At 39.6% G+C, this 13562-nt stretch overlaps 1 protein-coding gene across 3 annotated transcripts in view; it reads left to right on the plus strand.

Annotated features, from left to right (window-relative positions):
* The window catches only part of cacna2d3a (calcium voltage-gated channel auxiliary subunit alpha2delta 3a), a 953727-nt gene that overhangs the window by 525159 nt on the left and 415006 nt on the right, over positions 1 to 13562 (plus strand). For all 3 annotated transcript variants that reach the window (XM_087994307.1, XM_087994306.1, XM_087994308.1), the window contains exon 10: positions 9387 to 9476. In XM_087994307.1, the coding sequence (XP_087850433.1) occupies positions 9387 to 9476 (90 nt within the window). The remainder of the gene's footprint in view (positions 1 to 9386; positions 9477 to 13562) is intronic.

Here is a 13562-nt window from a genome sequence, read left to right on the forward strand (position 1 = left end):
ACTACTGTAGCTATATATACATAATAGCTTTACTCAACAGCTAATTGTTACTTCATTTTTTTTTAGCTTTAAAACACCAACCAATAACCAATCAGCAAAATAGTGAAATATAATATACCTGCTCTGTTCCACCTTGTGTGCTGTGTTACTAGATGCAGGACACAAAAGATCTGGACAAACACTTAATCCTGAGTCTCTGCTATTTGGTTGAGCACAATTAGGACAGCATAGAGATTGCCACTAATATCCCTGGCAAAAGAATTGATAGCCATTGTTAGCTACCTCAGTGATGCTTCTTGGAAAGAGTGCACCTTCAACAAGAATGGTGCCTTTTATATTGAACTCTGGCAGCAATGATGTAGGAAGTTCACACTCGAAACGTGATCACTTGGATAGAATGTAGAGAAATCTCAGTGTTAATGAAACTATATTCCTTTCAAGGAGGGACAGAAGAGATGAGACACAAAAAAATGGCTAACTTTGTTTTGCTTCTTACATGGGTTCTGAACATTTCTAGCAAGGCCAGCAATTGTTGTCCATAGCTGAGTAACCTATTAGGCTATTTCAGAATCAATCAGATGTAGGCCAAGTAAAGTGAGGACAGCAGATTTCCTTCTTCAATGAGCATGAGTGAATCAGATGGGGCTTTAAACAGGAATCAACATTAGGTCGACGGTCAGAAAAACATGAAAGAACTGCTGATACTGTAAATCATAAAGAAAAGCAAAAATTTCTGGAAAAGCCCAGCAGGTCTGATAGCAGCTCTGGTGAGAAATCAGAGTTAATGTTTTGAGTCCAGTGACCCTTCGTCAGAACTGAGGAGAGGTCACTCAACCCAACAGACGTGGGCAGACCTGCTGAGCTTTTACCAGCAATTTCTGTTTTTGTTCCATTAGTTAGATGCTTGTCTTTAGATTAGCTTTTTTTAATTTCCATATTTTATTGAATTCAAATTACATCTTCTGCCATGCTGGGCCTAGGACTCTTGATTACCAGTCCAGTAACATTACCAGTACACCAGTACCTCGCCTGTAGTATTTGATTGATGTCCCTGACTGCATTAAATGAAATTAGAAAAGCCTTGTGGTATAGCTGATAAACCATTGCGTGATACCTGTAATCTTGTATGTTCTTGGTGGCTGTCAGTCTTATATCATGGCAGATGACCTGCCAGATTTCTATTCATCAAAGAGAAATGGGCTGTAGTTCAGTATTAGGCTGTCATGTAACTCAAAGAAAATGACTCTACTTGGTCAATTACTATGTGAGTAGGAAAATTGATACCATAAAGCAGATAAAAGGAGAAATTGATCATTATTGACCCCAGAATACAAATGCTGCATTAACATTCTGAAAGAGCAAAGTGTGAAATCAGAAGTCAGTAGTAACCAAGATGAAAGTTAAAGAGAAAATGTGGGAGAGCGCAAAAGGAGGCAAGTAATCAGCTACCATGGGCTGAATTTTGTTTTGTCCAGCAAGTCCTATTGTTAGGGGCAACAGTGGAAGCTAATCCTGGTTTGACAGCAAGTGGAACTGGGTAGCATATTGCCATCAGGGTCGTCGTCCAGTTATGGATACCTCAAATAAATGAACTGTATTTCAGCAACAATGCTGCTAGCAGGGGCCAATGCTAAGGTTACAGCCTTAGGGAGAGGGTGCGTCTGATGGAGCACCCAAACATAGAGTTGCAATAAGATGGGAAAGTGAAATGTAGCTGCTAGGTCCCAGCATGGTGAGGTGAATATTTTGGAGCATTGGGGTATGTTGTCATAGACCATGATATGGTCATAAAATCTCTTCCCCGAGAACCCATGGAGGTCACTAGTTTTCAAGCAGCAGTCTTCCATGCAATGGTGGGTCCTCCCAATTCAGGTGAAATGCCCAGAGAGGCAGGAAGGTGAGCCCTTAATGGCGACTCATGTATTCAATTAGCCATTGGCTGGGCAGATGAACAGCAACATTTCTTGATGATGGCAATATGACATAGCTTGTATCCATTCCTCTGTCACAGTTCAATTTGCTGCCAATGATTTTTGAAATTCAGCCAGAGATAGGTACCTGGGCCACCAAGTTCCAGAGATTTCAGTTCATGCACAATGACATAAAATAAAACTTAATATTACAATACTAGTCAGCTATCAAGAAACTTGTTATTACTGTTGTATAACTGAAAATTCTTGTATTCTCTCTATCTTCCTTTTACTATCCTTACTTCACCATCTCTGCTGTATTACTTTCATTACTTCTTACACAGTTTTGAAATAATGTACTGCAATTTAACTTATTCTGCAATTTCTATTTTAAAATTGTAATTGGTTGGTACCTGTTTTCCTGAATCTTTCCATTCTACAGGCCCATCATCTCCATTTCTTTGAAAACTGATTCAGAAGTTAAATTGTTTTCAGACAGTTAAAGCTCAAGAAATGATCTGCTTCCTCTAGTTGCTGGATAATATGACGGGATTTTTGTTTCCAGCAGGTAGTGGGCAGATTGTCAGCCCTGTCTGCCAATGAAGCCCATAGGAACCTTAATTGATTTTCATGGTCGAGCGTCATTAACACTGAATCGACAAGCTGCCTGTGCTAATTATGCACCTCTAGTGTTGCCCCTGATTGGAAAGACAGGAACCTCAACCAGTCAGCTTGAAGGAATCTTAAAGAAGAAGTTTGGAAACATTGGACATGTGTTCATACTATTTAACAACAGAAGGAGGCCAATTAGTTGAAGGTTTTAAGGCTTAGAACTCACAAATGACTGAAGGCAGAATGAGTCCTAGGCTCATCTGGAAATCCCTTCTGCAGGTTAACCTTTAACTACTGCTGGAAGTTTATCCCATCCATAGTTTGGGAATGGGTTTAGAAACTCAGAGTAAGAATGTAGGTAGAAAGAAAAATAACAGTGGTCTGAGCAGCATGATTAACATATAATTATAAAAATTCAGATATTTATCTGTTCTTGATGTGTGTTTTGACCACCTAAATTTAGATCCTTGTGAAAATTAGATGGGCAGACACATGGAAAGTAAACATTTTTTTAAATCCCCCAGTAAAAGTGGGAAATTAATGTATTGGTCATACTGGAATTCCAATTTCAGGTATATAAAACAAGTCAGACCAGTACACATCATCTCCCCCTTATCCTGTATTTTTCCTGGCCTTACCTGCTGGGCGGCACGGTGGCACAGTGGTTAGCACTGCTGCCTCACAGCGCCAGAGACCCGGGTTCAATTCCCGACTCAGGCGACTGACTGTGTGGAGTTTGCACGTTCTCCCCGTGTCTGCGTGGGTTTCCTCCGGGTGCTCCGGTTTCCTCCCACAATCCAAAAATGTGCGGGTCAGGTGAATTGGCCATGCTAAATTGCCCGTAGTGTTAGGTTAAAGGGGTAAATGTAGGGGTATGGGTGGGTTGCGCTTCGGCGGGTCGGTGTGGACTTGTTGGGCCGAAGGGCCTGTTTCCACACTGTAAGTAATCTAATCTAATCTAATATCTGTCATGACCTACTCTGCCCTAATTTTTTTAAAAGTATAATTTGGAGGTGTTGGTGTTAGACTGGGGTGTACAAAGTTAAAAATCACACAACACCAGGTTATAGTCCAACAGGTTTATTTAGAAGCACTAGACTTCAGAGCGCTGCTCCTTCATCAGGTGGTTGTGGAGTATAAGACACAGAATTTATAGCAAAAGTTTACAGTCTGATGCAACTGAAATGAAATATTGAAAAAGACCTGGATTGTTTGTTAAGTCTCATCTTTTAGAATGACCACGTTGCTTTCATTCCTTTCATATGTAAATCCCAGAACTTTTTAAAAGTTACATTTTCAAGTGAACTTTAACAATAGGTGCCATGTGAGCTCAGATAATGCATTGAAGGTGTGAGGTTAAAGTCTATCTGTCTGTGCACAAGTGTTTAGACCGATTCTAGTTCTAAGAAAAGGATTTACAGAATCTTATATGGGTTCATGCAGCTTTTGAGCAAAATAAAATGTAATTCTACAAGTAAAAATTTATATGTGTGTGTGTGTGTGTATGGGGGGGGGGGTGCGAGCAAGTGTGAGTGTCTGTGTGAGAGTGTGTGAATATGTATGTATGTGAGTCTAAAGTCGCATAAGTCTGTGAGAGAGTGCTTGTGTTGGTGTGAGTGTAAGAGGGTGTGGATGTATGAGCGTATGAGAGAGCTTGTGTATGAGAGAGTGACTGCATGAGTGTAGGGGTCTGTAGGAGTGTGTGTGTGTGTGCATGCGCGGTTGTGTGCATGTGTGTGAGAGAGTCTGTCATGCAGTGGGGTCACCTGTAGTGTGAAATGAACCCAAGGTCCCGGCTGAGGCCATCCCCATGAGTACCAAACTTGGCTATCAGCTCTGCTCGTTCACTTTGCGCTATTGCCTGTCCTGAAGTCCACCTTGGAGAATGGTCACCCAAAAGTCCATTAACAGCATGTCCATATGCCAAGATTCTCTACATTATAGGACATTATGGATGGTTTGTATGTGGCCCGCTAGGTTCAAAGAGCCAGATGAGCCACTCTGCTCCTATTCTGATATAGATATTTTAATCAACCTGTTAAGACATGTTAATGATACACTGCTGAAGCAAATGCAACTTGAACCTGAGCCTTCCAGCCCAGAGGTAGGGACACTACCAGTGTACCACAAGCCTCCCAAATCTGTTTGTTGCATTCTTACATTATACCTTGAAATCTAAGGACATTATGCTGAATGTCTGCTCCTGATTTGCATGAGCACTAAGCCAATGCTGCATTCGCCGAGTTCTTTCATTTGGTCAATTAGTGGCGAGATAAATTTGAGCACAGTTCAAGATGAAAACTTGGGTTATGCACTAATTTATAATCTAGATGGAAAAATATTTTTAAAGCTGGACAAGTTATGTCTCTTTTGTTAGGCTCTCCAATGACCTAATTTCAGTCTGTTCTTGGAAAAAAGCCTTTAGCATTGGTCTATGTGTAACTGAAAAGGCCAATACCTGAAGCACAGTTCTTTGAGCACATTAGGCAGAGTATCGTCTCAAGTAGTGCAAGCTGGAGTATGGGATTTGCTTCCCTTCCATCTCTGGTGCAGCTCTGCCTCATTCTTAAGATGTTTGGACTCAAAGGCACGATGCATCTTGATTGTCACCAAGTTGTCACCATTTTAAATGATTTGGAGCAATTTTATTTATGACCAGATCCTGGATGAGGTTTCTTACATCTTTAAGGTTCCACTTGGGCTACCACAAATTATCAAGTCCCCAGAAGATGAGATATGAATTTGTTTCCCTTCCTTATTCACCGATACCCCCCTATTGGTTACAATATTATTAAGTCACAACCCTTCTGGATAGTTTTCTCCTGGACCAAGTGAACTTAGGTTTTGAAAGGGGCCAGTTTGACCGTGCTTTTCTGAATTTTACAAGAGTAGCTTACTGGTTGCTAAACAAAGGAGGAAATAATAACACAAGATATATGCACACAGATTAGAAATCAGAAGGAAATCCAAAAAAGATAAAAGCTAAAGAAACACGGTAAATCTCTGTGGGCCATTTGTAAAGAGTAGATAGTGAAATGTTAATAGTTGCAGATGAGTTAAGATCCTTTAGTTCTGTTTCCTTTTGACTGGCTTGCTGGCTCGCTGGCTCCCAGCACTCAGAGCGAGAGAATCCTTTTATTATAATATAGCTTGTAGGTAGTTATTCAGTTATGACTTTCACAGCTCACTAGTTCTTCAACCTAGGCTAGTGCTAGAGCATATGAGTACCTCAGTCCATTGGCATACATGGGCACCTTAGCACACTAGCACACCTTTTGATGTCAGTGCTGTTACACATTAAGGAAAGCTTCAGAGTGTCTTTGAAGCATTTTCTTTGTCGTCCCCCTGAATCCTGGCCATTTGATTGTTGAGAAAACAGCACCTTGGCGGGGATATGCTTGTCACCATCTCACACAAATTTGTTTTTGCAGAAGTTTTGTCTGAATGCTTGTGTATCCGGCTTCCTCTAGCATTTATTCATCCTCTTACATCCTCCTGTTATACCCAGAGTATACAGTGGAGGCATCGCTAATGGAATTTGTTCAGCACTATTTCCATGTTACTAGATGCACTAGGTTTCAGATAGTACAGTACAGGCATGTTATCAAACTGTTCGACAGAGCACAAGAAGTTTTCCTTTAAGTTGTCTACACACAAAATACTTTGTTGAAAATGTGTCTTTCCTAGCTGCTGTCTGAGCTAACTTCCAGTCCCTGCTATTAATATATCCTGGACCAGAAAAGTGCACCTGAAATTATTTGCACTCCTCCTGAAATTGCTCATTTGGAAAATGTAGGCAGCTACAGTTAACTCAAGGATATTTGCTTGCGTATGATGATAATGGTAATTTATGAGCGAAATTGTTTTGTGAGCTTTGGAAGTTCTTGCAGCATTTCCATGTTCAAAAATCTTTGGGAGTAAAATTAATTCTTACAACTAGGCAAGTCAGTGCTTTCAAAGAAACTTCATTTTTTTTTTGTATCAGCATTCATGCTTATATATGGCAATAACCTGGTTTATGTTGCCTTTGGGTGAATCTCAGCAATCGATGGTAATAATTTAGTTTACTATCTTATATAAATTTAAAAGACATTTCATCCTCACTTCCAGGCAGCTGATGTAAGCAAGTGTTTTTTTTGGCAAAATAAATTTATTTTCAATTCAGTGAATCACAAATTATAAAATATGTACTCACACAGCTCTAAGTTGATGACCTGGAACACTGACTTTCACAGGGCAGGCATTGCAATTAATATGACTGGACTTCTCCAGATGTTTCATAATTTTGTACATTTCTCCAGGGCTGCAGAGAATTTCCCCATTACTAACACAGTAGGTGATTGTGCTGTCAGCAATATGAACAAATCTCAGCTTGAGTACACCCAGTAACCTTAACAGCTCAACGTAATACGTTTGGTTCCAGGAGGGATTAAAGTGCAATGGCAGGATTCCCGATAGGAACTGTAATGATGGATGGTAGCTTGCTGTAAGTAAATGACAGAGCTTTGAAATGAAAAATACAAATTTTCTGTGTCATGTTTACACATTAAAGTAATCAGGCTTGTTTTGTCTTTGGGCAAATCACAACAATAGATGGTGGTAATTGAGTTTACTTTATTATTGTAAACAGTTAAAATACATCCTCATCCTCACTTTTCGGCTCTTTGCTATAGGAACATTTCTGCAATATGGCTACTGAAATTTATACTGTATTATAAGCTAAAATTGGGGATATGCAATTTGCCATATTCATCACACAAGAAATATAGTTCTCGTGAACTATAGCAACAGAAAAAATATAGCCTTTAGTAATTTTATTACAAAATTATTTCCTAGTTCAAAAATTGACAGGACTCGAAGGTGTTGTGAATGTAATGTGTTTGAGAGAAGACAACTTGAAATTTCACTTGAGGGCACTTACTTCTCAACTAAACACTTGTGGCCCCTTCAACTTCTTACCAGTTTCTTTTGAGTCAGGGTAAACAGTTGCAGCTTCACAGAATCCCTACAATGTGGAAGCAGACCATTAAGTCCACACTGACTCTCCAAAGAGTATCTTACCCAAATACAACCTCTTACCCTATCTTTGTAATCCCTATTTCCCATCTCTTATCCACCTGGCCTGCACATCCCTGGACACTACGGGCAATTTAGTGTGGCCAATCACCTAACCTGCACATCTTTTGGACTTTGGGGAGGAAATTGGAGCACCCAGAGGAAACACACAGACATGGAGAGAATGTGCAAACTCTACACTGTCACCCAAGGCTGGCATCAAACCTGGGTCTCTACTGCTATGAAGCAGCAATGCTATCTGCTGAGCCATCATGCTGCCCAAACTACATTCTTAATCTGGCAAACTATACTTTTTTTAAATTATGGAAACTGAGGGGCTTACCATTATGATCAGGTGAGAAGGGGTGATTGGCTTTCCTCTTTTTAACTTCCTCTCCATCAATCACATACTTGTATCTCCTTTTGTCACACTATATCGCAGTTCATTTAAAATGTAATTAACTAGATCAAAATGAAGGAGCTAAATAACAAGGTTTTCTTAAGCAAAAAAATGAATTTTATTGCCTCCTAACCTGAGAAAAATAATAAAAATGTAATTAAACACACATAAATACAGTTTAATAATCTTAAAAGGGATGCGTATACAGACAGGAAATAAAACCAGCTGCAATTAAAAGTTTTTCGTGCTGTGAAAATGAGTTGCATGTGAAAATGGCTGTTTATTGTCTTCTCTATTCTACACTGCCAAAGTTCCCAGATCATGAGCTCTCAATCTATAGTGGTTGTTCCAAGTTGCTTTTTCATTGATCACAAACTTTTGATGAAGGAGAAAGGCAGAGAGAGAAGGTATCTTCTGGCTTCAAAATCCATTTAATCTTGTCTCTACCTTGCTGCCCCAAGCAGCTGTTGATATAGATCCACTTGTATATTCCAGAGTCTGCTCATTGTTTGTCCGAGCTGGGAAACTGACTTGCATATGACAGCGTATAAAGTTATCATACACATGCCAATCAAATAGGGACACAAATTCCTTGATGCTGATTTAGTTGTTTGGTTTCATTATCTTTGGATGCAATGATAATTTCAGTGCTGTTGAATTTTGTATATTTAACACTGGTTTCATGAAATTTTCTTTAGGCTATGGTTATATGGTGAGCCAGTTAGGCCGTATTGTCCTTATTAAAAGTTACTTTAGTCCATGAAAGTCTTGGGTATAAAAATCAGATGAAGAAATTGAGTATTGATAGTCTATTTTTACTATGTTCATAACAATTACATAACATAACTTCTTAATATTAATTACCATGATATTTTTACAAAAATAATTTATGTTCCATCCACTTCCTTAAGGTCCCCTCCCACCATACTTCATAGTTGTCTGTCAGTTTGCTTTGTAATTAGGAAACATATTTCTTCTGCTCACTATTAATGGCTATTCTGTTCCCCTCACAAATAACTTGCCTTCTGTAGGGATCTTTAAACATTCACTATTTAGCTCTTCTTTTTCTAATCAGTCTGTTTAGAGATATTATTGTACACCTCTGGAGCAAGTTGGACTTGAACCTAGACCTCCTGGCTCAATGAAAGGGACACTATCACTGCATTACAAGAACCCCTCCATGTAATTGCTCTTTGACATAGTTGCAAATTGGAACTCAAGATGTAATGATTTAGTAGTGAGTTACCTTGCTGCAATGTTTCAGAATATGTCCACATTATTAGGCTGGTATGTGTACAGTTATTTATTAGTTCAATAATATCATAAGAAGAACAGTTAAAAAATTGAACACAACAGTTTAAAAAATTGTAAATGCTCAACATTTTATTGCTGATGTTTTTCTCCTACAGCACTTCAGAGAACACCTTGATACCCTGAATGCAAAGGGAATCGGGATGCTCGGTTCCGCTTTAACTGAAGCTTTCACCCTTCTGAAGCAGGTACTAGCATTCTCACCTTTCTCATAAATTAGTGTGTTTAACTTTAAATGATGTAACCAATAAATAATGGCCAATGACTTCCAAATGAGTGAAATTAGATAAATATATTTTGAAAATGTGAAAATGGCATATAAAAATAAAAAGATCTTTTTATATTTGGTTTTACTGTGTCCACTGTTCACATAATAAAGCATTTTGAGGTATGTTTTTACTTTTGAGTAGTGCAATGGAATATAATTAAATTAGTGCACAATGGATTGGTAGCAAATCAGGTCCAATATAGAACAAGGCATCAATTTGCTATTAGCCCACTTTATCAATGCTGCTGTTGTAATTGTTGCTTCCTTTGACCCCAGCTGACTCAGTAGAAACAATAGACATCAGTTTTGTATAACACAAAGTTAAATATAGATATGTTGATTTTATTTATATGTTTTTATTATCTTTGCCATTTATACATCATTAATTCCTCACACCACATTAAACAGATCCAACCATATCTTCACAAAATATCTTCCATTCTCTAAAACTTACTTATTTTATGTCAGTCACTATACTTCTGACTCACTTATTCACAGTTTTTCTGGTCTCTATGATGCAACACATTGCCAAAGAATTTGCCATGCTATGACCATCACCAATAAGGAACAATCTAAGCACTGCTCATGACACTCAATGGTGTTACCACCACTGAATTCCCCACTATTAATATTCTTTGAGCTTGCCATTGGCCAGAAACTCAACTGGACTGGCCACATCAATGCTACAAGAGTGGGTTAAAAGTTAGGAATACTGCGGTGTGTAACTCATCACCTGACTCCCCAAAGCCTGTCCATCATGTACAAGGCACAAGTGTGATGGAATATTCCTCACTTGCACTGATGGGTGCAGCTCCAATGACACCATCCAGGACAAAGCAGCCTGCTTGATTGTTACCACATTCACAAAATCCACTCCTTCTATTACCAACATTCAGTAGCAGCAATGTGTACTATTTACAAGATACACTGCAGAAATTCACCAAAGGTACTCAGAAAGCACCGTATAAATCCACAATCACTTCCATCCAGAAGGACAAGGGCAGCAGATACATGGGAAGTCCACCACCTGCACGTTTTCTACCAAGCCACTCACTATCCTGACATGGAAATATATCACCATTCCATCACTGTCATTGGGTCAACATTCTGCAGTTCCCTCTGGAATTGCAATGTGGATCGACCCACAGCAGGTAGACTGCAGCTCACTACCACCTTCTCAAGGGCAATTAGGTATGGGCAATAAATGCTGCCCACCCAGCGACAGTCACATCCCATGAATAATTTTTTTAAAAATTATGGCAATTATATTGTCGACAGGAGACAGGGAATTGACCTACATGGTGTGCTAAGTATGGTCACATACCAGCTGATTGTTGAGAGAGTGGCATTACTTCAGTTGTGGTACATTGCAGATTTAACATGTGATGTCTGCAAAGTGATGTGGTCAATGCCAATCTGCACCATAAGGAAGCCTGTAATCATCACAAAGCCACATGTTCTCTCTGTTTGCCACTCCCTGATGAGAGAGAATGAAATGTATTAAACTCACTTTACACACAGTCTTAGTGAACTCCCTTATGCATCAGTGGGTAATAAACTGGGAAATTTTATAGATATCACCTGCTATAGTCTGGCAGGAGTCTGGTCCATTTATGTCCTTGGTTGCACTCACCTTCATAGTCACAGGCAATGTTGTCTTCACCACTGTCTGAGGCTATAAATTATGGCTACAATAATGACAGATTTCAATGAACATTATCTTAGAAACATTATGTCTCATTGAATCTGAGGGAGGTAAATTGCTTCCTTAATTTTTTTTTGGATTCCAGCCTCTTAAAGTCCTTTTCCCTCTCCTCCGCCTCACTCTTCCAGCAGCTTGTCCTCTTCTGTGTTGCCTCTACTTCGTCTCCTACACTGAAGGAATACAAACTACTACAACTTTACCTAGAAGCAGTGTGTCTGAATAGAACCTATGATGTTCGGGACCAATTACTTCATTATCTGCCACACCGCTCCTGATAGGTTCCAACCTTAAAAAAAACGAGCAAATATTTTTACAACATTAGCAAACACCAGTGGAAATCAATAACTAATTGGTATGTAATTTGGAATTCCTTAAAATACCACTGGTAGGGCTCCTGCCTTTGCTGCATGCCAATATTCTAAGGTTAAAAGGGTGAACTCCAAAATGTCAGAGCTGGCATTAGCCAGCTTAGTGGTGCCATGACTTGCCTATTTTCATTCTTCTGCTACATGGACTTTGCAAACATGTCAATGATAGCTCAACTGGAAATGCATATACTATGGATGCCATTGTTGGATTTAAACTGCACCAAAAATAGTTCCACTGCATTGGACCTGATTTTCATATCCCAGATTGATAGAAAACATGGATCAGGTTTCTGTACTGAACAAGAGTTGTAAATGACTTTATTGTCAGCATAAAATACTACTAATTAAAACTCTTATCCTTTTATAAACTTTCCCTTATGTACACAGAGACGGACAAACAGAGATGATAAAATAGGTTTTGAACAAAGGGGTAAGCCTGGAAAGAGAGTTCAGTAGTTTTTGTTCCCAAGTTCTGATTGTGTGATTATCCATATGATTTTTCTGCTGGCCAGCATATTGTTTTAGACTCCTTTTCCCAATGCTTCCACTTGTTGGTAAGACTCACAAGGTGGTTGATTCACTTATAAAGTGGCTGATATATCAGTTAGAAGTCACAACAGTTATTTCAGAAAAGATAAACTGGTTTGCTTCAGGTGGCCGCAGAGAATAGAGAGAGAGAGAGAGAGACCACTCTTGAACGAGGGAAGAACTGGACACCTATCTCTCTCTCTCTCTTTCTCTCTCTCTCTCTCTCTCTAAAATTTGTTCCCAGCTCTGAGCTGTGCAGTTCCTGAGAACCAAGCACACAGTTGTGGTTAAGCAGAAAAGGGCTCTAAATTGATAAATGGGCACTAGTCCATAGACCAATCAACTTCTTGTGGTCAACAAAAACTACATCCATAACATCCTTCTAGCTCAAAATTATTTTAAGCTCAGAATTCAATTACTGCTTGTTCAAACATTTGTTTACACGGTGTCTGGCATTGGTTTTGGGTTACTAGCTTTTCAAAACATATATCTTCTTTGTCAGTCCCTCAGGGTCGAGGATGACATGTTTCCACTCTGGAGAGGTGTGTTCTGTAAATAGAACAATTGTGAAGCCACAGACTCTGTCATCAGTGGGACAGTTAATGTTTGAAGAGTTGGGTGTGTGTGGCACTCTGAATTCTGTGCCATTTTTCCACTGCTTGCGCTTGGCCTCCACATGCTTCATTGGGTGATATTTGAAGTGGTTTATGGATACTTCTTCTCCATTTTGTGTGTTCTGGGGCAAGTGATTCCCATGTATTTTGGGTATGCTGTATTTGTTTAAGGAGGCTTTCAGTGTTTCCTGTGCTCTGCTAGTTATTACTTGCCACTGCGGAGCTTGGAGTAGAGCACTCATTTCGGGAGATCTCAGATCCCACCCTGACTTTATAAATAAGCCTACTGACAAGAGTGGTGCTGTTGTTGTCTGACCTCGACAGAGGTCACAGACAGAGGATGTGCCAGGACACGGTCACAGACAGAGGATGTGCCAGGACACAGTCACAGACTGGCAATGTCCTGGGACACAGTCACAGACAGGGGATGTCCTGGGACACAGTCACAGACAGGGATGTTCCGGGACACAATCACAGAACTGTGTTACCTGGTGCAGCAGAATCTGTGAACTGAATAGATGGGTGGCCATTCTCTTCATGCTGGCAATGAAAATGACAGCTGTATTAAACTTTTATGCACGTGGCTGCATCTGAGGATCCACTGTGGACCTGAGTGGGATGTCTTAATTCTCAACCCACAAATGTCTCAAGGCTGTTACCAATGCAATTTATACACAAATACACCACTTTGTCTTCTTTCCCTGTGGTGTGATTACTGCTGAAGCCCAGATGGTAGGGTTCATCAACATAGCTGGCTTGCCTGCCTTGCAGTGCACTATAAAATGTACATA

The sequence above is a fragment of the Chiloscyllium plagiosum genome, unplaced genomic scaffold, assembly GCF_037043375.1.
Source record: "Chiloscyllium plagiosum isolate Xiang-an unplaced genomic scaffold, Cpla_swu_hap1 HiC_scaffold_14, whole genome shotgun sequence".
In the NCBI taxonomy this organism is placed as follows: domain Eukaryota; kingdom Metazoa; phylum Chordata; class Chondrichthyes; order Orectolobiformes; family Hemiscylliidae; genus Chiloscyllium; species Chiloscyllium plagiosum.